The sequence below is a fragment of the Pantherophis guttatus genome, chromosome 4, assembly GCF_059756535.1.
Source record: "Pantherophis guttatus breed Tessera chromosome 4, ASM5975653v1, whole genome shotgun sequence".
NCBI lineage: Eukaryota > Metazoa > Chordata > Lepidosauria > Squamata > Colubridae > Pantherophis > Pantherophis guttatus.
Window position 1 is genome coordinate 154,757,249 of NC_142066.1, and position 26,840 is coordinate 154,784,088.

General features: G+C 45.0%; 1 protein-coding gene across 1 annotated transcript in view; it reads left to right on the plus strand.

Moving 5' to 3' along the window:
• Positions 1 to 26,203, plus strand: part of GHRHR (growth hormone releasing hormone receptor) — a 36,949-nt gene extending 10,746 nt beyond the window's left edge. Inside the window, exons 5-13 of the mRNA XM_060683211.2 lie at positions 4,026 to 4,123; positions 6,008 to 6,140; positions 9,467 to 9,620; positions 11,990 to 12,050; positions 15,056 to 15,125; positions 17,096 to 17,187; positions 18,329 to 18,458; positions 20,258 to 20,299; positions 22,064 to 26,203. Coding sequence (XP_060539194.2) covers positions 4,026 to 4,123; positions 6,008 to 6,140; positions 9,467 to 9,620; positions 11,990 to 12,050; positions 15,056 to 15,125; positions 17,096 to 17,187; positions 18,329 to 18,458; positions 20,258 to 20,299; positions 22,064 to 22,198 — 915 coding nt within the window. The 3' untranslated portion in view covers positions 22,199 to 26,203. The remainder of the gene's footprint in view (positions 1 to 4,025; positions 4,124 to 6,007; positions 6,141 to 9,466; positions 9,621 to 11,989; positions 12,051 to 15,055; positions 15,126 to 17,095; positions 17,188 to 18,328; positions 18,459 to 20,257; positions 20,300 to 22,063) is intronic.
• The last annotated feature ends 637 nt before the right edge of the window (positions 26,204 to 26,840 follow it).

Consider the following 26,840-nt stretch of genomic DNA (forward strand, 5'->3'; position numbering starts at 1 on the left):
TGCTACAAGTTGGCAGCCTAAGTCCAGAGCCCTGTGGTGAAATCCCATTGGTGGTGTGAGTGCCATTTTGTAGAAAATTGATCTCTCTTCATTCTACACCAGGGGTCCCCAACTCCCGGGCCACGGCCCTCTACCGGGACCTTGCCTATTTGGAACTGGGCTGTGTGACCGGAGATCTCACATACATACTCATACATACATGCGAACTTCTGACAAGCAAAGTCAATGTGGGAAGCCAAATTCACTTAACAACCGTCTTACTATCTTAACAGCTGCAGCGATTCACTGAATAATTGTGGCAAGACAGGTCATAAATTGGGGCAAAACTCACTTAACAACTGTCTCGCTTAGCGACAGATATTTTGGGCTCAATTGTGGTCGTACGTTGAGGGTCATGTGCTCACCCCTTCATAACGTTCACAGATCACAAGCAAAATCAACGACGGAAGCCGTAGACCTCAGTGTGATTCGCTGAACAACAACGTCCAAAAAAACCAAAAAAACAGGGCCACAGCTCACTTAAAAGTACTGCCTCACTTAGCAGCAGAAATTTGGGGCTCGACTGTGGTCGTAAATCAAGGACTATCTGTATTTTAGCGTCGAGTGGAGATGTTCTGCTGCCTGGGTGGTTTTTTTTTTGTTTTCTGTGTTGTTGTTTTTTTCCCCTTTCAAACTGGGTTAAAATAATTGGCGCCAGCGGATTCGGGATTTAGGTGAAGTTCTCTTGAGGTGGGTATTTCAATTCACAGGACCGAAAATAGAATTTCAAAGGCGAGCAGAGCATCGCCTCTGTGGGATGATCGACTCGTATGTATGTCACTACAAATGGCGGAGAGATGCCGTGTTAAGCTGCTCCCGCCTGCCCCTCCTCGCTTTTCAATGGTGAACAGCAGGACTCCACAATCTTCAGAGTGGTGCTTGACCTCGATGGGGGTTTGAGTGAAGGGTCTCTTTCGACGCCTCTGCGAACAGCAGATTCGTCTGGACTTCCTTTAATAATTGGACACAACCAGGCAACCCTCTCAATGCTCATTATTTTCCATGTCCTTAACGCGCCAATTGTGTGGTGCTGGCATTAATTGTAGGGACCCCGCCGTCAAGCTGTCAACATCCTGAAGAGAGAAGTGGGGAAGGAGAAGAAGGCTGTCATGAGATTAGGATGAATTGAGATAAACACCCATCTCCCCCGTCAGTCACGGAGAGAAGGGGGTACCTGCAGCTCAGGGTTGAATTGCGGGGGTCCTTGGGGCTCTCTAAGCTCGGTGGCTTTTCTTACAGATGTTTCATGTCCCTATTAGGTAACACCATCAGTGCTAGAAGGGAGGGGGGTTTGGGAGGAGGAGGAGGAGGAGGAGGAGGAGGACGACGACTATGGGGTTCTTGATGATCTCTGAGCTTGGGGGTTTTCTTGTAGGCCTTTCATGACCCTATTAGGTAACATCATCAGTGCTAAAAGGAGGGGAGTTACAGGGAGGAGGAGGAGGACTGTAAGGGTCCTTATTGCTCTCTGAGCTTGGTTGTTTTCTTGAAGAAGTTTAATGACCCAACTAGGTAACACCAGGGATGAAATCCAGCAGGTTCTGACAGGTTCTGGAGAACCGGTAGCGGAAATTTTGAGTAGTTCGGAGAACCGGCAAATACCACCTCTGGCTGGCCCCAGAGTGGGGTGGGAATGGGGATTTTGCAACATCTTTCCCCCAGGAGTGGGGAGGGAATGGGGATTTTGCAGTATCCTTCCCCTGCTATGCCCACCAAGCCACGCCCACCAAGCCATGCCCACAGAACCGGTAGTAAAAAAAAAAATGGATTTCACCACTGGGTAATACCATCACTGCTAGAAGGGAGGGGGTTTGCAGGGGAAAGGAGGAGGAGGAGGAAGAGGAGGAGGAGGTAGAAGAAGAAAAAAAGGACTATGGGGTTCTTGGACTTGGTGCTCTCTGAATTTGGGGGTTTTCTTGCAGGCATTTCTTGACCTAACTAGGTAACATCATCAATGCTAGAAGGAAGTTGGGTTTGTGGAGAGGAGGAGGAGGAGGAGGTGGAGATTGTGGGGTCCTTGATGCTCTCTGATCTTGGTTGTTTTCTTGCAGATATTTCATGACCCAATTAGGTAACATCCTCCTCCCTGCAAACTCCATTCCCTTTTTTTAAAAAAAAAAATAATTTAATTTTTAAATTTTATTTATATGCCGCCCTTCTCTGGAGACTCAGGGCGGCTTACAATGCGTTAAGCAATAGCCTTCATACTTTTGTATAAACCTGCTTAGTAGGGCTTTTGGCCCACCCTAAGCGGTATTCTTTTTTTATACAAAGTCAGTTTATTGCCCCCACAATCCGGATCCTCATTTTACCTACCTCGAAAGGATGGAAGGCTGAGTCAACCTTGAGCCTGGTGAGATTTGAACTTGCAGTAATTGCAGGCAGCTGATGTTAATAACAGTGCTTTAGTCTGCTGCGCCTCCAGGGCTCTTGAACTGGTAAAGTTCCTTAAATGGGTCATGAGACGTCTGCAGGAAAACTATGAAGCTCAGAGAGCACCAAGGACCAAACCACAAATCAAGGTTTGCTTGGTATCTCTGTGCTTCAGCTAACTAAAACTGAGAATAGGGTGACCGATATGATCTTGAAGCGGGGAACAATCTATCCTTGATTTCTCTCCGTGGCCATTTCGTGACCTTATGGAGTAACACCGCTTGGTCGCAAACTTGTGACTCCAATTTCAGGCAAATCCCAAAGTGTGTGAAAGAGCTGCAGTGGGGATTTAACACTCATACTGTGTGTAACCTTGAAGGGGGAGTCCCATCCTTGGGGGGTGGGGGCTCATGGGAGTTACAGATGCAAAAAGTATGGGATTATCCCAGGGGGGTCTCCAATCTTTCTGGCTTTGCGGACCGGAAGTGGGTGTGGGGAGGAGAGGGGATGGCTGTGTGGAAGCAGCAGGCACATGAATTCACACAAGCACCTCCATTTATGTAAGGGACAGGTGTGCACCCCAGGGATGAAATCCAGCAGGTTCTGACAGGTTCTGGAGAACCGGTAGCGGAAATTTTGAGTAGTTTGGAGAACTGGCAAATATCACCTCTGGCTGGCCCCGAAGTGGGGAGGGAATGGGAATTTTGCAGTGTCCTTCCCCCAGGAGTGGGGTGGGAGTGGGGATTTTGCAGTATCCTTCTCCCAGGAGTGGGGAGGGAATGGGGATTTTGCAGTGTCCTTCCCCCAGGAGTGGGGTGGGAGTGGGGATTTTGCAGTATCCTTCCCCCAGGAGTGGGGTGAGAATGGGGATTTTGCAGTATCCTTTCCCCAGGAGTGGGGTGGGAATGGGGATTTTGCAGTATCCTTCGCCCAGGAGTGGGGTAGGAATGAGGATTTTACAGTATCCTTCCCGCAGGAATGGGGAGGGATTGGAGATTTTGCAGTATCCTTCGCCCAGGAGTGGGGTGGGAATGGGGATTTTACAGTATCCTTCCCGCAGGAATGGGGAGGGATTGGAGATTTTGCAGTATCCTTCCCCTGGAGTGGGGAGGGATTGGAGATTTTGCAGTATCCTTCCCCTGGAGTGGGGTGGGAATGGGGATTTTGCAGTATCCTTTCCCCAGGAATGGGGATTTTGCAGTATCCTTCCCCTGGAGTGGGGTGGGAATGGGGATTTTGCAGTATGCTTTCCCTGCCACGCCCACCAAGCCACACCATGCCACCAAGCCACGCCCACAGAACCAATAGTAAAAAAAATTGGATTTCAACCAGTGGTGCACACCCATCACATTGCACGCACTTGCAAGTCGCAAGGCCCGATACCAGATTATACCGCTTGGGCACTGCTAGATTATCCTCTCTTTTCTGGCTTTCTCTGTGGCTCTCATTCCACCCAGGTTAAAGAAAATAGAGCTAAGCTTGAGCAATTAGGAAGTCCTGGATGAGATGTCAAGAAGGGATCTTGTAGGAGAAACAGCCTGGAGAGAGAGGGAAGCGTGAGAAAGGAACTCAAGACAACCCCAGATAAACATCTGATTTCCTTTTCATTCCAGCTTTCTTTCTTCTCAACGATCCAAATCATCTACACTGTGGGATACAGCATCTCAGCTGTCTCTCTTGCCATCGCAATCGTTGTCCTCCTTGCATGCAGGTATGTAGGTTTCCAGGATCCTGGAAGTAAAACTCAGGACAATATTTACATCCTCCTCTTCCTCATTATTATTATTGTTGTTGTTGCTGTTGTTGTGGGTCTTGAACTCACCGCCTCTTGGTGATTGGCCCAAAGTCACCCTGACAGCTTTCATGCCTAAAGTGGGACTAGAACTCACCATCTCCTGGTGATTGGTCCAAAGTCACCTAGCTGGTTTTCATGCCTAAAGTTGGACTAGAACTCACCATCTCCTGGTGATTAGTCCAAAGTCACCTAGCTGGTTTTCATGCCTAAAGTGGGACTAGAACTCACCATCTCCTGGTGATTAGTCCAAAGTCACCTAGCTGGTTTTCATGCCTAAAGTTGGACTAGAACTCACCATCTCCTGGTGATTAGTCCAAAGTCACCTAGCTGGTTTTCATGCCTAAAGTTGGACTAGAACTCACCATCTCCTGGTGATTAGTCCAAAGTCACCCTGACAGCTTTCATGCCTAAGGCGGGACTAGAACTCACCATCTCCTGGTGATTAGTCCAAAGTCACCCTGACAGCTTTCATGCCTAAGGCGGGACTAGAACTCACCATCTCCTGGTGATTGGCCCAAGGTCACCTAGCTGTTTTTCATGCCTAAAGTGGGACTAGAACTCACGATCAACCTGTGACTGGCCCAAAGTCATCCAGCCAGCTTTCTTGCTTAAGGCAGGACTAGAAGTCACAATCTCCCAGTTTCTACCCTGGGTCTTTAACCACTAGACCAAACTGTCTCTCATTAGTGGCATATGTCTCACCATAGGAAATATATCTTCCTCCCAACCCATTTCAGTTGTGTGTTCGACATTTATTGCAAAGGGTTACAATATGAGTGCTGCACTTGCTGCAACAAATCTGTGGGGCTGAGCCATGCACTTATTTCCATTCTGCCGGTGAATAAAGGTACTCCTTGACCTACGGTTAAGTTCAAAAAAGATTCCCTCAGATGCTCGGGATGCAATTATCCACAATTCCAGCTTCCTCCACAACCATCATTATTTCTTGACAAATATATTTATTGCATGAAAGTTCTACCTTTAGAACTTTAGTGCAATCAATTTACTTCTTTGATTCTTCCAAGCAGGGGTGAAATGCTCCCGGTTCGGACCGGATCGCCCGATCCGGTAGCGATGAAGGCAGGTGGGTCGGAGAACCGGTAGCAAAAATCCCTGCCTCCCCCCCATTGCCCAGCTAAGCAGCGCAATCATCAGAGGCTTTTTGCCCCCAACAATCTGGGTCCTCATTTTACCCACCTTGAAAGGAGGGAAGGCCGAGTCAACCTTCAGCCTGGTGAGATTCGATCCACCAAATTGTAGGCAGCCGGCAGTCAGCAGAAGTAGCCTGCAGTACTGCACTCTAACCACTGCGTCACCACGTCTCATAGTACTACAGGTAGTCCTTGACTTACAACCATTCATACAGTGACCGTTCAAACTTACAATGGCACTGAAAAAAGGGACTTATGACCGTTTTTCACACTTACAACCGTTGCAGGATCCCCATAGTCACATGATCAAAATTCAGAGGTGTGGCAACTGGTTCATATTTATGACAGCCGCAGTGTCACACGGTCCCTTTTTGTGACTTTCTGTCAAGCAAAGTCAATGGGGAAGCCAGATTCCCTTAACAACCACGTGACTCACTTAACAACTTTATCTGATTCACTTAATAACCTGGGGCAAGAAAGGTTGTACTACGGAGCAAAACTCACCTAACAACTGCCTTACTTAGCAATGGAAGTTTGTGGCTCAGTTGTGGTTGTAAGTCGAGGACTCCCTGCAATGCTTTAGGGGACATAAGTTGGATTGACCCTTATGGATTCCCATCAGCCTAGTATATCTTCTCTCTTCCTGCAGGAGACTCCGATGCCCCAGGAACTACATCCATGTCCACCTTTTCTCTACCTTCATCTTGAAGGCCATTGCGATCTTCATCAAGGACGCGGTCCTCCTGGACGGTGAAGGGAGTGATTACTGCACCTTCTCCACGGTATGGGAGTGAAAAGAAGAGGGTTCATAGAATCCTAGGGCCTGAGGGAGCTTTGGAGATCTTCTAGTCCAACCTCACTGCTCAAGGTGGGAGAACTTATATCATCCTGATCAAATGGTCTATTTTTGATGGGATATCACCTCCAGTGATGGAGCAACGAGAACTTCTGGAGGCAAGCTGTTCCATTGGTTAATTGTTCTCACTGTCAGGAAATTTCTCCTTAGTTCCAGGTTGTTTCTTTCCTTGATTAGTTTCCACCCGTTGCTTCTTGTCCTGCCCTCGGGTGCTTTGAGAATAGAATAGAATAGAATAGAATAGAGTAGAGTAGAGTAGAGTAGAGTAGAGTAGAGTAGAGTAGAGTAGAGTAGAGTAGAGTAGAGTAGAGTAGAGTAGAATAATAGAATAGAGTAGAGTAGAGTAGAGTAGAGTAGAGTAGAATAATAGAGTAGAGTAGAGTAGAGTAGAGTAGAATAGAATAGAATAGAATAGAATAGAATAGAATAGAATAGAATAGAATAGAATAGAATAGAATAGAATAGAATAGAGCTGGGAAGGACCTTGGAGGTCTTTTAGTCCAATGTTCAAGCAGGAGAACCTAGACCATCTCAGATAAGTGACTATCCAGACTCTTCTTGAAATCCTCCAGTGATGAAGCTCCCACAACTTCTGAAGGCAACTTCTGTTCCCTTGGTTGATTGCTCTCACTGTCAGGAAATTCCTCCTTACTTCCAGGTTGAATGTCTCCTTGTTCAGTTTCCATCCATTATTCCTTGTCTGGCCTTCAGGTGCTTTGGGAAATAGCTTGACCCCTTCCTCTCTGTGGCAGCCCCTCAAATATTGGAAGACTGCTATCATGTCTTCCCTGGTCCTTCACTTCACTAGACTAGCCATGATGCCCAGTTCTTGTAACCCTTCTTCATACATTTTAGTCTCCAGTCCCCTAATCAACCAGGTTGCTCTTCTCTGCACTTTTCCTAGAGTCTCAACATCTTTTTTATACTGTGGTGACCAAAACTGGATGCAGAATTCTGGGTGTGGCCTTACTAAGGCCTTACAGAGTGGTATTAGTACCTTCCTTGATCTTGATTGTATCCCTCTGTTAATGCAGTTTAGGATGGCATTGGCTTTTTTGGCACACGGATGGCTCCTATTTAGCTGGTTGTCCACTAAGACTCCAAGATCCCTTTCACAGTCACTGCTACTAATCCTGGTTTCCCCCAGTCTATAGGTGTCCCTTTGGTTTTTCTTGCCTAAGTGTAAGGTAGTCTTCGACTTATAACCGTTCATTTAGTGACCATTTGAAGTTACAAAGGGACTGAAAAAAAGTGGCTTATGGCCATTTTCCACACTTACGACCGTTGCAGCCTCCCCATGGTCACGTGATCAAAATTCAGAGGCTTGGGAGCTGGCTCATGTTTATGACTGTCGCAGCGTCCTGCGATCATATGTTCCCCTTTTGCGACCTTCTGACAAGCAAAGTCGATGCGGAAACCAGATTCACTTAACAACCTAGTGACTGGCTTAACAACTGCAAGGATCCACTTAACAACAGTGGCAGGAAAGATCATAAAATCGGGCAAAACTCACTCAACCACGGACTCACTTAGCAATGGAAATTTTGGGCTCAGTTGTGGTCATAAGTCGAAGACTATTTATGGGCAGCTGGGATACAAAATGCATCTTTCCCAGTTATTTAGGCCTTCTCCCATCCTGCGGAGTCCTACCACAGAATTACAATGTCTGAAGGAAGCAGCAGAAGGATAATCGAGTTGAGGTTGACTTCTAGTTCATCCAGGATTAGAAACACGGCCCCTTGTGCATTAGTCCAGGCCACGTCTGGCCCTCGGCTGGGAGACGAAGGTTGATATCTACTCTGGAAGCTCTCAAAACACTTGAGAAAGCTCTCAAAGGCAATATAAAGATGAAAGTTACTTTCAGGCGGCGAGGAATGGTGCCATTTCGGACACAAAACTCACCTCCAGTGTTTGTGTCGTAACAAAAGGAAGCTCTCAACTAAATGTCAGGGGAATCCACTTGACGGCATTGATTGAATACACCAGGAATGGACATGTTGAGCGAGTAGCGTTACAAGCAAACCGCACGTAGCTCTCTACTCATATTTTTCTGCCTCCTTTGCAATCTTCCCTTGTCTTCAGAGAGTTATCTGCATCTTCTGGGCTTTTGAGAGTTTCTCAAAGTTGCCCAAATCCAGTGGGGAAAATAACTTTGCGTAGATCCTTCAAGGTTGGGTGGTACGGATGACTTTGATTCATCGAACGGAACAGAATAACAGAGTTGGAAGGGACCTTGTAGGTCATCTAGTCCAACCCCACCTCCTGCCCAAGCAGGAGATCCTAGGCCATTTCAGACAAATGGCTGTCCAATCTCTTCTTGAAAACTTCCAGTGATGGAGCGCCCAAAACTCCTGAAGGGAAGCCGTTTCACTGGTTAATTGTTCTCATTGAATTTCTCCTTCATTCTAGATTGGTTCTCTCCTTGATTAGTGTCCAACCATTATTCCTTCTTCTGGCCTTCAGGTGCTTTGGAGAATAGCTTGACTCCCTCTTCTTTGTGGAAGCCCCTGAGATATTGGAGGACTGCCATCATGTCTCCCCTAGTCCTTCTTTTCATCAAACTAGACATACCAAAATTCCTGCAACCGTTCTTCATAGGTTTCAGGCAGGGGTGGGTTCTAAATTTTTTTACTACCGGTTCTGTGGGCGTGGCTTATTTTGTGGGCGTGGCTTGTAGGTCATGTGACTAGGTGGGCGTGGCTAGCTGGTCAGAGTCATTTCTGGAAGGTCCTCGCACTTACGACCAGTCCTTGCACTTACGACCCGACTCATTTGTTTGCTTTTAACACTGATCAGCTGTAGGGCGGCCCTTGGAAGCCCCGCGGCAAGAGTTTAAACAGTTTTTTTTCCCTCTAGTCATCAGCTGGGACTCAGGAGGCAGCAATAGATTGGGGGTGGGGCCAAATAAAAGGTAAGAATAACGTGGGGGGTGGGCAGGCGGGGGGGGAAGAACCGGTTCGATGACATCATATCGTCACCGCTACCGGTTCGGCCGAACCGGACTAAACCGGGAGGAACCCACCACTGGTTTCAGCCTTCAGTATCCTAATCCTCTTTGTTGCTCTTAGAACCTTATTTTTTCCTCACCACTGAATTTCATTTTGCTAGATCTTTCTTGAGCTCATCGTCTGGGATGTTGGGGGGCTATTCCTGCCAGGTTTCCTTTCCCAAGATGTTTAGAGATAGGATTTGTTCTGAGTGAACCACGCCAATGAGAATTTTCCTTGAGATGTTTCCTTGCTTCTTCCACAGGCCGGATGTAAGATCTCGGTGGTCTTCCTTAACTTTTTCACCATGGCCAACTTCATGTGGCTCTTAGTAGAAGCTCTGTACCTCAACTACCTGCTCCTCTCTTCCTTCCCCCAAGGAAAGAAATTCTACTGGTGGCTTGTCTTCTTTGGATGGGGTAAGTCAGGCTGACCCACTTTCTTCCCTTGTGTCTTGTTTTGGTTTTTTAAGTGATGGGATTAAACCAGGGGTGAAATCCAGCAGGTTCTGACGAACCGGTAGCGGAAATTTTAAGTAGTTCGGAGAACCAGCAAATGCCACCTCTGGCTGGCCCCAGAGTGGGGTAGGAATGGAGATTTTGCAATATCCTTACTCCAGGAGTGGGGAGGGAATGGGGATTTTGCAGTATCCTTCTCCTGCCACTCCCACCAAGCAACACCACACCCACCAAGCCACGCCCACAGAACCAGTAGTAAAAAAATTTGGATTTCATCACTGGATTAAACCACTAACACTGAAGGAATATCATTAGCATGATATAGGACCATGATGGCGAACCTATGGCACGGGTGCTACAGGTGGCACGCAGAGCCGTTTCTGTGGGCACGCAGAGCCGTATCTGTGGGCACGCGAGTGTTGCCCTAGCTCAGCTCCAGCACGCATGCGCACGCCGGCCACCTGATTTTTGGCCCTTCCGGGCCCACCGGAAATCAGGAAAGAGGCTGTTTCCAGCCTCCAGAAGGCCTTCGGAGGGATGGGGAAGGCAGTTTTCACCCTCCTCAGGCTCCTAGAAAGCCTCTGGAGCCTGGGGAGGGTGAAAAACAGGCTTATCGGGCCCAGCGTGCCAAAAGCGGGGGGAGCACAGGGATGGGGTCACACATGTGCGGGGAGACAGGGCGCATTGAATTATGGTTGTAGGCACACACGTGCACAAACCCCCTGCGTTCCCCCCACTTTTGGCACGCGACGGCAAAAAGGTTAGCCATCACCGATATAGGATAACCAGTAAGGAACCTGGCTAGAAAGTGAGAGGAAAGCCGGTTGGGTGACGTTGGACCAATCGCCAGGAGACTGGGAGTTCTAGTCCCGCCTTAGGCATAAAAGCCAGCCATGTGACTTTGGGCCAATCACCAGGCGACTGGGAGTTCTAGTCCCGCCTTAACTGGGTGATTTTAGTCGCACCTTTAAAAAAAGCCAACTGAGCGACTTTGGCTCAGTTCCTTTCTCTCGGCCCACCCCACCCAGTAGAGTTGTTGTTGTGGGGAAAATATGTGGAGGAAGATGTGTTGGATATGTTTGCCACCTTGAGCTGTTTGTAAACATAATAAAGGCGGGATACACATAAACAAACTCAATGTGATGCGTATAGAATTATCTCTCTTTCCCCCTTTAGCCATTCAACCAAGGGAGACAGAACACGTTCTAACAACCATTTCCACTCACGGGCAAAAATAGCTTTCTCTAGTTGAGCTTCAGCATATGAAATCCATATTTTTGCATTACCTTGTGGAGTTGCAGGAACAGATAGATCTATCTTTAAAACGTTCACAGTTTTTTTCCAAGCACATCATTTTAATTTGCTTCTGCTTAGCTCAAACTATGAACTTTTTTTTTAAAAAAAAAAAAGCTGCAGAAAATGGGGGTATATTCACACACATGCTACTCTTTACCTGTGAACAATACCCCTAATCAAGGAATTATCAACTCAGACAAACAAGCTCAAAGTGTATGATGGAGATGGGCAGTTAAGATGTTCGAGAAAGAGAGGAGAGGGGGGAGAGAAAGAAAACAAGAAAGGAAGGAAGGAAAGAATGGGGAGCGAGAGAGAGAAAGAAAGAGAAAGGAAGAGAGAGAGAAAGAAAGAGAAGGAAAGAGAGAGAGAAAGAAAGAAAAAAAGAGAGAAAAAGAAAGAACAAGAGAAAGAAAAAAGGAAGGAAGGAAAGAAAGAAGAGAGGAAGAAAGAGAGAGAAAGAAAGAAAGAGGAGAAAAAGAGAAAGAAAGAAAACAAGACAAAAAGAAAAAAGAAAGGAAGGAAGGAAAGAAAGAAGAGAAAGAAAGAGAGAGAGGGAGATAGAAAGAAAGAGAGAAAGAAAGAAAGAAAGAAAAAGAAAAAAGAGAACACCAAGGACCCCACCATTAGAATCACCTAACCCTGGGACACTACGACTGTCATAAATACGAATCAGTTGCCAAGCGTCTGAATTTTAATCACATGACTATGAGGATGTCCCTTTTTCCAGTGCTGTCGTAACTTAGGGCAGTCACTAAACGAACGGTCGTAAGTGGAGGTCTACCCGTGTTTTCTACAAAGCCATCTCTGTTTGATGAACTAACTGGATGGTTGGCTCTAGCTAGTCCTGGGGACGTTTCACTGCAATTTGTAAAAGCTAAATGTAGAATATCGATTTTTCTTTTCTCTCTCTCCTTTTTTCTCCCACTCCTGCTGCAAATTCCGGGTTGTTTTGTGAATCCCCGGGAGGAGAGGGGAGGGCAGCCCTTGGCAGAGTTGAATGCATTCACAAATTCTCTTTTCTCTTTCTTTTCAAGGTTCCCCGACATTCTTCACCACCCTGTGGATATTTCTGAAAGTGTATTTTGAAGACATTTTGTAAGGCTGACCTTTTTCTCACATTGCTGCAAAGTTTGTGTGTTGTGTATGTGTGTTAATGGTGGGTTCCTTCTGGTTCCGCCCGGTTCGGCCAAGCCGGTAGCGGTGATGATATGATGTCACTGAACCGGTTCTCTTTGTTTGGGAACTGCCCCCCCCGCGTTATTCTTACCTTTTATTTGGCCCCACCCCCAATCTATTGCTGCCTCCTGAGTCCCAGCTGATTGGCTAGAAGGAAAAAAATTGTTTAAACTCTTGCCGCGGGGCTTCCAAGGGCCGCCCTACAGCTGATCAGTGTTAAAAAGGCAGTGTGGTGGTAGACCGGTGCCTGCAAAAACAAATGAGTAGACTGGTGCCTCCAAAAATAAATGAGTAGACCGGTGCCTCCAAAAACAAATGGGTACACAGGTGCCTCCAAAAACAAATGAGTAGACTGGTGCCTGCAAAAACAAATGAGTAGACTGGTGCCTGCAAAAACAAATGAGTAGACTGGTGCCTGCAAAAATAAATGAGTAGACTGGTGCCTCCAAAAACAAATGAGTAGACCAGTGCCTCCAAAAACAAATGGGTACACAGGTGCCTCCAAAAACAAATGAGTAGACCGGTGCCTGCAAAAACAAATGAGTAGACCGGTGCCTCCAAAAACAAATGGGTACACAGGTGCCTCCAAAAACAAATGAGTAGACCGGTGCCTGCAAAAACAAATGAGTAGACCGGTGCCTCCAAAAACAAATGGGTACACAGGTGCCTCCAAAAACAAATGAGTAGACCGGTGCCTGCAAAAACAAATGAGTAGACCGGTGCCTCCAAAAATAAATGGGTAGACTGGTGCCTCCAAAAATAAATGAGTAGACCAGTGCCTCCAAAAACAAATGGGTACACAGGTGCCTCCAAAAATAAATGAGTAGACTGGTGCCTCCAAAAACAAATGAGTAGACCAGTGCCTCCAAAAACAAATGGGTACACAGGTGCCTCCAAAAATAAATGAGTAGACTGGTGCCTCCAAAAACAAATGAGTAGACCAGTGCCTCCAAAAACAAATGGGTACACAGGTGCCTCCAAAAACAAATGAGTAGACCGGTGCCTGCAAAAACAAATGAGTAGACCGGTGCCTCCAAAAACAAATGGGTACACAGGTGCCTCCAAAAACAAATGAGTAGACCGGTGCCTGCAAAAACAAATGAGTAGACCGGTGCCTCCAAAAATAAATGGGTAGACCGGTACAGCTCTGCAAGCAGTTAAAAGCCTGGTAGACCAGTACCTCTGCTAAATCCTAAAGAATTGTCACATGACCATCAAGCCACGCCCACAAAATAAGCCACGCCCACAGAACCAGTAGTAAAAAAATTTAGAACCCACCCCTGACACCTCCATGGTTAGTTACATGATCAAAATCCGGGCGATTGGCAACTGACTCATATTTATGACAGTTGCACGGTCCCATGATCCCCTTTGGCGACCGTCGGATAAGCAGAACCAATGGGGAAGCCGGATTCACTTAACAACCGTGTGGCTAACTTAACAACCGCAGCGATTCACTTAACAGCTGTGGCAAGAAACAAGAGGTCATAAACTGGGGCGAGACTCATTTAACAAATGTCTCACTTAGCTCACGGAAATTTCGGGGACAATTGTGGCTGTAAACCGAGGACTATACCTGTGTTCCAAAGTCAAAATTAAAATCGGCGAGCACCCCTGGCCATTCAAAGCCCAGGCACTTCCAATTTAACAAAATTCACATGTACTTTTCAAGTTCTTGACAAAACTTTTATTCAGTAAAATCATACTGTATGTGGGATAAAATAACAATTTAACAGAGATGAAAGGGTCCCTGGAGGTCTTCTAGTCCACCCCCCTGCTCAGGCAGGAAACCCTATACCAGTGATGGCTAACCTTTGGCTGATGCCAAAAGTGTGCGCGTGCAAATGCACGCACAAAACCCCAAAATACAACGTGAACCCACCTGTGCATGCAGCCTGCAACCCCTCACCCTGTTTTGGCTTCCAGGTTGGTGCAAGAGGCCTTCTAAGTTCAAAACACGCCCCCCCCAAAATGCAATGCAAATGGCCCCCATGCATGCGTCAGCTCCCCCACGCATTTGCGCATGCATCCCCCGCATGCCCCCACTCCGCACGCATGCATGGCGGAGACCTGAAGACCAGCTGGCCGCGAACCCTCAAAATGCAATGCGAACGCCCCCTTGCATGTGGCCCGCCCCCACGCATTTGCATGTACATCCCCACATGTGCCCCCCTCCCCCTCCGTGCATGCACGGCAGAGACCTGAAGACCAACTGGCCTGCGGGAGGTCCGTGTGCATGCACGGTGGAGCTGGGCTGGGCCGACAGCTGGCGTGCCCGCAGAGAGAGCTCTGTGTGCCACGCGTGGCAGGCATGCTGTAGATTCGCCATCACAACCCTATACCAGTTCAGACCAGTGGCTGTCCAGTCTCATCTTTGAAAATCTCCAACGATGGAGCAGCCACGGCTTCCGGAGAGAAAACGTTCCACTGATTAATTGTTCTCACTGTCAGGAAAGTTGTAGATTGCATCTTCTAGTTTGCTTAATGCATTGTAAGCCGCCCTGAGTCTCCTGAGAAGGGCGGCATATATAAATCGAACTAATAAATAATAAATAAATAAATAGTTAATCACCTCAGGAGTAGTAGTCACAATAATCAGATTTGTGACGATGCTCGTTACGGTGATATTCTACAAAACGTCCTCAAAATTGTGTGGATATGAACGGCGATCCTTCCTCCAATCTGATGCCCTCAGAAAAACCGCAGTCCCTCCGAAAACAAAGCCAAGGGAAAGGGAGGAAAATCTAATATTAACAGATATTTTAATATATAAATATTATATATATATAATTAAATATATATATTATATAATACATTTATATTTATATAAATATATATTTATATAATAAATTAAATATTAATATATATATAAGCATTAACCATCATGGCTCTCTCTCTCTTTCTCTCTCTCTCTCCCTCTCCAGGTGCTGGGACACAAACCAAGATTCCCCTTACTGGTGGATTATCCAAGGCCCCATCATGGTCTCTGTGGCGGTGTGTATCTGGTTTCCAGTTTCCTTTATGTCAGTGGTAGGAATGGCAACTGGTTTTGCTACCAATATATATGAGCAAAAGACATATGGTGCTGATGGCCCAGTGTTCTCTGAAGGAAAGTCAAAAAAGTCAAAATGGCGGCCGCAGCCTTGTCATCAGCGCCCCTTCCTTTTTGATAGGTGTAAAAACGGCAAAGAAGTAATTCTTAATTTTAAAATACACTGACAACAGTCTGCTTAGTGACCGTTCGAAGTTACAATGGCACTGAAAAAAAGTGACTTAGCAACATTTTTTGTTGTTGGTGGTGGTGGTCTTTTAATGACCCCATAATCCCTTATATCGGGGTGGAGCGCAGGGTAACTGAATGGAGCTGAGTGTTTACTAGCCGGATGCCCTTCCTGTCACCAATGCAGTGTTCGCAGCAAATTGTGCCGAGAGAGAGAAATATTTGCTGCTACCTAGGATTGAACTCACAGCCTCCTGATTGTGAGGCGAGAGCTCCACCTCTAGGCCACTGCACCACTCACTTAGCAACATAAATGTTGGGCTCAAATGTTCCAGTTGCTGGAAAAGAAAAGATCTAGAAGAAGTATCTGAGGGAAAGGAGATATGGGTGAAAAAATAGTCAAAATGGTAGCCGTAACAATAGAGTTGAAATCATCTGCCTGAAAGAATATAGAACGAAGCAACTTAATTTGTGAGGTTATTCAGAATTGTGGCAGATGTGGGAAGCCTATAAATTCGGTACTGGTGGTCCTTGAGTTACAACCATTCATTTAGTGACTGATCGAAGTTACACTGGCACGGAACAAATTAACTTATGACCAGTCCTCACACTTACAACCCACCACAGCATCTCCATAGTAAAGTGATCAAAATCCAGGTGTTTGAAATTTGGCCAGTGTTTATGACGGTTGAAGCATCCTGGGGTCATGTGATCACTATTTGTGACCTACCCAGCTAGCTTCCAAGCAAACTCCAGGGGGGGGGGGAAGAACCTGATTCACTTAATGACTGTGCAGTTCACTTAACAACGATTAAGTGCAGCGATTGGCTTATCCACCATGGCGGAAAAAAAAAGGTCGTAAAATTGGATTTGAGTCACTTTACAACCTTCTTGCTTTAGCAAACGGAAATTTGGGCCCCAACTGTGGCCGTAAGTTGAGGACTACTTGTAAAGAAATACACGCACAGGAGAGAGAGCTGGGTTGAGCTGAGGAGATATTGGGAAATATAAGCCTGGTCTATTGACAAATATCCAGCGACAAATAGTTTGAGAATTGGAATAACCGTAATGAAGGGAAAATGGGACAGAAAATTCAGATCAAGGACAATCCATTAGTCCAGAGTTTCTCAATCTTAGTCACTTTAAGATGTATAGACTTCAACATCTAAAATTCCATGGTTAAGATAAGTGGACTTCAACTCCCAGAATGCCATGCTTATATGGACTTCAACTCCTGGGATTTCATACTTAAAATATGTAGACTTCAGCTCCCAGGATTCCTTGCTTAGGATAGCTGGACTTCAACTCCCAGGATTCCTTGCTTAGGATAGCTGGACTTCAACTCCCAGGATTCCATGCTTAAGAGAGATAGATTTGGTGCTCTCTGAGCTTGGTTGTTAGACATTTCATTATCCAAACTACATAACACCATTAGCGCTAGACTTCAGTCCCCACAATTCCAAGCTGGCTGGGGAATCCTGGGAGTTGTAGTCCACCCATCTTAAAATGGTCAAGGTTGAGAAACACTCTATTAGTCACTGTTATTTCACTCTGTCTCACAAGTCCACATGTCTTAATGTGGGACTTCAACTCCCAGAATTCTTCAGCCAGCCATGCTGACTGGGGAATTGTGGGAGTTGAAGTCCAGTGTCTTAAAGTTGCCAAATTTTGAGAAGCGAAGTTTCATCTGTTATTTCTGCAACCAGCACATTCTCTTTTTTCTCTGTTTCTTCTACACCAACAGATCAATTTCATTCTTTTCATCAATATTGTCCAAATCCTGATGAAAAAACTGCATCCCAGGGACATCAGTTTGAACAACTCATTTCAATACAGGTAAGACAGTGCAGGAACAGCTATAAAGCAGGTTGGGAAATTCTTTCTCCCCCTACCCAAAAAAATCCTTTTCTTGAACAAGAAAACTTGAAAGAAAAGTGAAATTTACAAAAGTGCTTATATTTTCAATTTCATTCGATATTACTGTGCTTTTGTTTTTGTTCGAATTGTAGTTTAGAGCACGCTGCGTGCAATCAGGAGTTTTCAATGCACAATATGAATAAATAAATAAAGATGAACAGAAGAGACGATAAAGAAATGTGGGCATTGCCATCTAAAGATTGGCTGGAGGGGAGGGAAGGAAGGAAGGAGAGAGAAAGAAAGAAAGAAAAAGAAAGAAGGAAGGAAGGAAGGAAGGAAAGAAAGGGAGGGAAGGAAGGAAGGAAGGAGAGAAAAAGAAAGAAAGAAGGAAAGAAGGAAAGAAAGAAAGAAAGAAAGAAAGAAAGAAAGAAAAAAAGAGGGAGGAGGGATGGAAGGAAGGAGAGGGAGGGGAGGGAGAAAGAGAAAGAGGGAAAAAAAGAAAAAGAAGGAAGGAAGGAAAGGAAAGAAAGAAAGAAAGAGGGAGGGAGGGAAGGAAGGAAGGAGAGAGGGAGGGGGAGGGAGAAAGAGAAAGAGAGAAAGAAAGAAAAAGAAGGAAGGAAGGAAAGAAAGAAAGAAAAAGGGAGGGAGGGAGGGAGGAATGGAAAGAAGGAGAGAGGGAGGGGGAGGGAGAAAGAGAAAGAAAGAAAAAAGAAAGAAGGAAGGAAAGAAAGAAAGAAGGAGGGAAAAGAGAAAGAAAGAAAGAAGAAAGAGACAGGGAGGGAGGGAAGGAGGGAGGGGGAGAGAGAAAGAGAAAGAGAGAAAGAAAGAAAAGGAAAGAAGGAAAGAAAGAAAGACGGAGGGAGGGAGGGGGAACGAGAAAGAAAGACAGACAGACAAGGAAGGAAGGAAGGAAGGAAGGAAGGAGGGAGAAAGAGAAAGAGAAAGAGAAAACATTGCTTCGTCCAATAAATACTGTATGTGGGATGGCCCCATAGAGATGACAACGCTGACTCCAATGGAGTACACAAGTGCCCTCTAGTGGCCATTGCTACTTAAGAGTTCCTTCAGTTCTGTAAACTCTGCTTTTTCTTCCCTCCACCCCACTTCACCCCTTTCCTAGACGCCTCTCTAAGTCCACCCTGCTTCTCATTCCCTTGTTTGGAACCCATTACATCATCTTCAACTTCCTGCCCGAATACAGCCACGTGGGAGCCCGTCTCTACTTTGAGTTGTGCATTGGATCCTTTCAGGTGAAGTACCACTGGAAGGTTTGTTGTGCAGGATAAGGGGGCCATCTTGCTAAAAAAAGCAATATTATTATTATTATTATTATTATTATTATTATTATTATTATTATTATTATTATTATTATTATTATTATTATTATTATTAGCGATGCATTTTAAAAAAGGGAGGATGAGCTTTGTCAGCCCTGCGAGATGTCCTTGACATATGACCACAATTAAGCCAAAACTTCTGTTGCTAAGGGAGAAACTTGTTAAGTGAGTTTTATCCTGGTTTACAACCTTTTTTGCCCCGGTTGTTAATTGTGTTGGAAGAAATGTCCACCTGGGTTCAGTTCCGAGTGGGGAGAAAGACACTGGGAACATGGAGGCTATTTGGAAAGTTGGTTTAATGGTGGACAGGACCACGTGGTTTGAGGTCCTGAGCAATAGAGCACATGGGTAAGAGAAAGAGGGAAAGATTTATACCCTCTTTTGGGCCCCGCCTTGGAGCTTCCTGTTCCTGTGGCAAGGTCCTGTATTCTGATTGGTCGTCAGACTCCCATGCAGGGGTAACTTTGTAGGTTGTCTTGAGTCCCAGGCATGGTTGAATCTTGCAGGGTGATGCAATCTCCCCAGGTGCCATCTGGTGAGCTCTGTTGATAGATAGATAGATAGATAGATAGATAGATAGATAGATAGATAGATATGGATGGATGGATGGATAGATAGATAGATAGATAGATAGATAGATAGATAGATAGATATAGATATAGATAGAAAGGTAGCTAGGTAGATAGATAGATATAGATAGAAAGGTAGGTAGATAGGTAGGTAGATAGATAGATAGATAGATAGATAGATAGATAGATAGATAGATAAGTTCTGTTGCTAGATGGGTCGAGGGCTAATCCTATCCTGTCCTGAGGGCCATGTCTTAATCCCATCACCCTGGATCTGAAAGGAGGTGCAGGGAGCTGCTTGGTCTTTAAAACATGTTTTCCCTTTTCTCATCCAGGGAAATATATTCTGCCTTTTTAATGTTTCCTAAAATATTACCTAAAATATTATGAGCTTGTCGATCGAAAGGTCGGTTCGAATCCCTAGTGCCGCGTAACAGAGTGAGCTCCCGTGACTTGTCCCAGCTTCTGCCAACCTAGCAGTTCGAAAGCACGTAAAAAATGCAAGTAGAAAAATAGGGACCACCTTTGGTGGGAAGGCAATAGCGTTCTGTGCACCTTTGGCGTTTAGTCATGCTGGCCACATGACCACAGAGACGTCTTCAGACAGCGCTGGCTCTTCGGCTTTGAAACAGAGATGAGCAGCGCCCCCTAGAGTCGGGAACAACTAGCACATATGTGCGACGGGAACCTTTATCTTTACCTTAAACTATTTCATTCTTCTAGGAGGGCGATGGGTGCTAACTTTCTTTAAGTGAATCATGGCAGTGGTAAAGTTAGTAACACAGTTAACCAAAACCTTCATGTTATTCAGCAAGCCAGTTTTGTTAAGTGAGCTTTACAATCTTTTTTTGCCACCATTGTTATCACTAAGCGAATCATGTCACTAAGCAACTCGATTTTCTGACAAGCAAAGTCAAAGGGGAAAGTCAGATTCACTTAACAACCGTGTTGTCAACTGAACAACTGAAGTGATTCGCTTAACATCCGTGGCAAGAAAGGTCGTAAAATGGGGCAAAATTCATTTTCTGTCTCGCTCAGCTACGGAAATTTTGGGCTCCGTTGTGGTCGTAAGTCGAGGAACGCCTGTATATCCACAGAAATGGAGAGCGAGGTCGAGTAACGTCTGTGTTTCTCCTATTTTAGGGCTTCATCGTTGCCTTTTTGTACTGTTTCCTGAATCAAGAGGTAAGGAGCTTAATCATTGTCGATATTTCTGTGGCTGCAAAAGGGAAGCCATTATTTCTTTTTCCCTCAGGTCAATCCAGGCCTCCAAAGATTACTCTAACTCCCTTGGTGAATGTACCACTCTCTGGAGAGATCAAGGCCTGGAGGATCTTGGAGAGTCGAGGGAGAGTTAAATTGCCTTTAATTGTTTTTAAATTGTCTTTTTAAAAAATGCACTCGGAACAGAAGGAAAAAAAAAACAGTGTTTCTCAGTCACAGCTTTAAGATGTGTGGACTTCAATTCCCAGAATCCCTTAGCCAGCCATGCTGTGAGTCGAAGCCAGGCATGCTGGTGGAGGGATTCTGGGAGTTGAAGTCCACAAACATTGGCTGGGGAATTCTGGGAGTTGAAGTCCACAAACATTGGCTGGGGAATTCTGGGAGTCGAAGTCCACACATCTTAAAGTTGGCAAGGCTGAGAAATGTTGCTTTCTCCCACTCTTCTGGCTGCCCCTTTCCTGAACTTGAGATGGATGAGGCATATTTTGGTAGCTCTCAAACGATGTTGTCATGCAGGAAATCTATTTATGTGGTTGCTAGGAGTCGAAAATGACTTCTCAACACATAATGAATCAATCAATCTTGAGGAAAACCAAAAACACAGTGGGAGAGGTTTAAGAAAATGCCGATCAATGGAAAAAAAATAAATAAATTCCTCCTTTAGGCCAGGCTAGGATGAGTTGGGCGGCATATACCGAAAATAAATAATACAGGAAGTCCTCAATTTATGACCACAACTCACCCCAACATTTCTCTTGATAAGCAAGAAAGATGTTCATTGAGTTTTGCCCCATTTTACGACCTTTCTTGCCACAGTTGTTAAGTGAATCGCCTCAGTGGTGGGTTGCCCCCGGTTCGGACCGGTTCGCAAGAACCGGTAGTAAAACCGGCGGGAGGCTCCGCCCACTGACCCAGACGTCATCATAGGTGATCTGCGCATGCGGAGAAGTTCAGGGAGAACCCACCCCTGAATCACTGCAGTTGTTTAATTAGTAACACGGTTGTTAAATGAATCTGCCTTCCCCATTGACTTTGCTGGTCAGAAGGTCGCAAAAGGAGATCAAGTAACCCTGAGACACTGCAACCGTCATAAATATGAATCAGTTGCCAAGTGTCCGAATTCTGATCATGCAACCCACATGGGGATGTTGCATTGGTTGTAAGTGTGAAAAATGGTCCTAAGTCACTTTTTTCAGTACCGGTTGCTAAACGAACGGTGGTAAGTCAAGGACTACCTGTATTTCATTATTAACTTTGGTATCTATTTCTAGTTATAGGTATTCCTCGACTTACAATCATTCTTTTAGTGGCCAGCACTGAAAAAAAGATAGTTATGCCCAGTCCTCACACTTATGACCAATCCTCACACTTATGACCGCCACACCATTCCCCACATACGTGATCAAAATTCAGTTGCCTGACGACTGGCATGTTTTTATGACAGTTTCAGTGTCCTAGGGTCGTGTGATTCTCTTTTGCGACCTGACAAACAAAGTCAATGGGGAAGCCAGATTCACTTAACAACTACGTGACTAACTTAACAACTGCAATGACTCGCTTAACAATTGTGTCCAGAAAGGTCGTAAAATGGGGCAAAACGCACTTAACAACTGTCTCTCTTTAACAATGGAAATTTTCAGCTCAGTTGCAGTCATAAGTTCGAGGACTACCTTATAAAACGAATAAATGATTTTTCCAGTAATGGCAGCTATTGTTATTTTCAAGGTACAAACAGAACTTTGCCGGAAATGGCGAGGCAACAATTATGAATTTATGATGCCTTCTAGGAGGAAGAAGAACAAATGGACGGTGCCCCCGAGTTCCGGAATCAAAGTGACAAACTTGATGTTTAAGAATTAATTGAGATCAGCGTTTTTCAACCTTGGCCGCTTGAAGATGGGAGGACTTTAATTCTCACTGGCTGGGGAATTCTGGGAATTGAAGTCCATGCATGCTGGCTGAGGAATTCTGAGAGTTAAAAGTCAGTTTAACAACGGGTTCGGTGATCGCGCGTTTCGCGCGCCTGCGTACTTTTACAAATACGAATCTTCTGTGTTACCGCTTGGGAGTAACACAGCTAAAGTGCGGCAATCCGCCAATCAGCTGAGAAGATAAAGGTAAGTAAAGCCCACGAGCGGGCGGGCCAATCTGATCGTCGGAGCGAACCGGTTTGCCCGAACTGGTAGAATCCCACCCCTGGTTGAAGTCCATGCATGGAAGCAAGGGAATTCTGGGAGCTGAAGTCCACATATCTTCCAGCGGCTAAGGTTGATCAACACTGACCCTGTGAATAGCGAAAGTACAAATCTCCATCAAGATTCAACTCCGAGCTCGGAGATTTATCACGATTTCTTCAAGGCTGCAGCTCTCATCCACAACGGAATCACCTCATCTCATTTTCGATGTTAAGTGATATGTTAAATATTGTGTAGGGTGTGCGTTGGCAGATGTACTTAGCTCCACACCCCTCGCCTTCTTAACGAGAAGTAACGTAATGTGACTACAAGGAGCCCTTGATTTGAAACAACAATTCGTTTAATGACAGCATTGAAAAGATTGACTTATATCTGGTCCTCGCACTTACGACCGTTGCGGTATTCCCAACGGTCACGCGATTAAAATTCAGGCACCGGGCGACGGTGTATTGATGATGGATGCAGAGTTCTGAGATCGCCCTTTGCAACTTTCCCAGCCGAGTCAATGGAGGAAGCCAGATTCACTTAATGACTGTGTGACTCACTTAACAGCTAGGATGATTTGCATAACACCTGCGGCAAAAAAAGGTCGTTAAAAAAAAGTATGGCTCACTTAGCAACCCCCTTGCTTAGTAATGGAAGTTCCGGTGCTAATTGTGGTCATAATTAGAGAACTATGTAACGAGAAGCTCGGCATTCAGCGGTAAAAGTTTGAAATGGCCCTGCTTTAGTGTGGCTGCCAGTTTGAGCTGGAAATATAAGGGCAGAGGATCAGACAGAACAGTCCTCGACGTACGACCAAAATTGTGCCCTAAATCTCTGTTGCTAAGCAAGCCAATTGTGAAGTGAGTTTTGCCCCATTTTAAAACCTTTTCTCCCGCAGCTGTTAAGTGAATAGCTACAGTTAAGATAGTAACATGGTCGTTGAGTGAATCTGGCTTCCCCATTGACTTTGATTGACAGACGTTCGCAAAAGGAGATCATGTGACCCCCATCCAGGGAATGCACCTGCGCCCAGCCTCAAAAACGTGCTTAAATAGGACGGCATAGAGCCGGGGCGGATGGACTGGCCCAGCCACAATTTCCGCTGCCGGTTCGGGCGAACCAATCCGAACCAGCTAAATACCACCTCTGATGCCAGCATCCCCATTTTGACTGTGGGGATGCCGCAACGTTGTGAAAAAACAAGTCGCCGGCCACTTTTTAAAGTGGCGTTGTAACTTCAGACAGTCACTAAACGAATGGTTGTAAGTCGAGGGCTACCGATATGCTTTGCCCGAACCTCTAAAAACCGTACCCTTAGTTAATATGCGTAGTAGACAATCAGGTTGTGTTCGGACCGTTTCGGCGTTGTATTTTTTAACCAAGCTCACCCGTTGCCTTCTTAAATATTCCTCGCCTGTCTCCCACCCCCAACCCCCTCAAAACAATCCTTAGTGAAACTCAGCGGTTGTGTAATTGCTTTCTATGGGCCTCTGCTCTCTATTATTGCTCTCTACAGGTACTTTGGTAAAACATCATCACCTAGACGTATCTTGAAAACTGCCGTTGCGTTAAGAATTGCTTCTGTGTAGTCGTGTTTCAACAATGAAGACCATGTTACTTTTTTTGATGGCTAAATGTTACAAAAACGCACAAAACCAGTGGCATCAAAAATAACCCTTCCGTACCAGTTTAAGAGTCTATACGGGCACGCAGGAAGGACCGGGTTTATTAATGATGCTCATTGTTTCATGCAGGGATCTCCAAAATCGGCAACTTTTAAGACTTGTGGACTTCAACTCCCATGAATTCCCCGGCTGCGGAATATTGGAAGTACACAAGTCTTAAGAAGTTGCCAACTTTGGAGATCCCCGGTTTTAATGGAAACGATCAAAAATAAGGACACAATTTCAGTCACAGGCAGATTATGCAAAAAAAAAAGCGTGACACAGCTGATATTTATTTCTCAAGTAATGCAGGAGACAGCTGGGACAGCCCTATAGAGAGTCCTCAACTTCTGATTGCCATTGACAATTTTGGTCGTAAATCGTGACAGTCGTAAAGCAGATCATCAGACAACCAATCTAATTTTATCATCTTTTTTTGTGGTGGTTGTTAAATGACTGTAGTGATGATAAAGCAACAGTCATGATTGCATTCAGTAAATGGCAAAGTCTGGATGGTTTTGCTGGAAACCAAAAGTACATATATCTGTTTTGGGTCAAACTGTCATAAATTGTGGTCATGTGACTGCAGGACTTAACAGATAGGCCAGTTGCAAAGGCCATATGACTGGGCAGAGAGGTGGATATTGGAACTTTGTAACCGGGTCATAAATACCCTTTTTGGGGGTCCGTCATAAGTTTGAATGTTCACTAAGTGACCAATCGTAAGTTGAGGACAACCTGTATTTCATTTGGATGAACACTACAGGCATTTAAATATGCAGCAGAAAAGTGACTGGTCATAAGTCAAGGACTATCTGTGTTTCATTAGGATGAACACTAGGGGTCCATTTAATGTGAAACAGAAGTTGAACATAAGATGGTCAACTTACATGGTCAACTTACATGGTCTCCTTTGTAGATTAGATTTATCTGTCTCTGGCTGCCCCAGAGACAGACAGACAATGATGGTGTAACAATCTGAAATCTTGGGTCCCAGAAATGTATATTGAAAGGCAGAAAGAGATCATGCACACCATAACATGACCCCGTGGAGACTTCCATTCTTCTGGTCTCCTACCTTCTGCAAAGCTTTCCTAGAAGGTTTCAGAAGCCAGGTCAAAAGATTATTGGGTCATGGATACTGGCTGTAGGTTGAGAATCAACACGGATAAAAATTGGGGCAACACGAGATAAGGATGGAAGAGAAAATATTTGTAACTCAGGGTTGAATTGTGGAATCCTTGGTGTCCTCCAAGGTTTTCCTGAAGATGTTTTATGACCCTACTAGGGAACATCATCAGTGCTACAAGAGAGTGGGGTGTGCGAAGTGAAGGAGGAAGAGGAAAGCAAGAAGGAGGCAATGACTATGGGATCCTTGGTGCTCTCTGAGTTTGGTGGTTAATTTTGCAGATGTTTTATCACCCAGCTAGGTAATATGATCAATATTAGAAGGGTGGATGGTGTGCAGAAGAAGAGGAGGACCGGTGGGGAGGAGGACTGTGGGGTCCTTGGTTCTCTTTGAGCTTGGTTTTTCCCTGCAGACATGTCATGATCCAACTAGGAAATATCATCAATGCTACAAGGGAAGTGGAGTGTGCAGAGTGGAGGAGAAGGAGAAGAAGAAGAAGATGGAGAAGAAGAAGAAGATGGAGAAGAAGAAGAAGAAGGAGAAGAATTGTGGTGTCCTCAGTGTTCTCTGAGCTTCGTTGTTTACTTACACAGATTTCATGACCCAACTAGGTAACATCATCAATGGCAGGGGCTACCAAAAAAAGTCTCCCTTCTAGAACTGATGATATTACCTAGTTGGGTCATGAAATGTCTGTAAGAAAAAAACCATGTTCAGACAGCACCATGGACCCTTAACAATTAGAGCTGTGATCTGTTGAGATTCTGCTTCGTTGTGAGGAATTGGGGGGCTTAGATGGGCCAATGTTAAGAATGCATCTAGAAATGAAGTCAAGAAGCCCCCTTCTTTGTGAGCATATTGCCTTAAAAATGAATAAATTTTCCAAAATTCCGATCACCGTGTGTGGTTTCTCACTCATTAAGTTGCAGAATAACCAACTCTTAGTGCGAAGAAGCAACTGCTGTGTCTTCTTAACGTCTGATTTGACAGGTTGCAATCTCAAAAGTTGTTATGGAAACTTCATCCTTTAGTGTCCTCCAGAAAATCCCTGTTTGTTTACTGGGAGTGGGGTGGAGATGCAGCCACTAATCACAACTGAAAAGGTGGAAAATTGACATCTATGGATGCCTGGAAGATCACAGTGTAAATTGGGCTGGCGGAAAGTGTTAGATTGATCATATTCATGTAATTATCTTGAAGGAAAAAAATAATGAAGTTTTCCTGGCTCTTGTTTAATGCGGCTTTGAAGTCGAAGGAACAAGAATTAATTCAGGGAACTTGTCAAGATTAAATCTATGCCCTCCGGCAATTAATTGAGTTCTCAGTCCTGCAAAGAGAAATTACCCAACTTTAATATGATTATTTTTTTTTCCACGCTGTTGTGTTAGAACTAACAGCTTGACAAAGTCCAAATTGTTATAAACCCATCTGAACGTAGAGAAATGTCGGGTGTGGCTGGGCGCGAGTTTGCCTGTAAAATTTGGCACAATTTAACTTGTGTGTTTCAAGTAGCATAGTATTGTATCCTG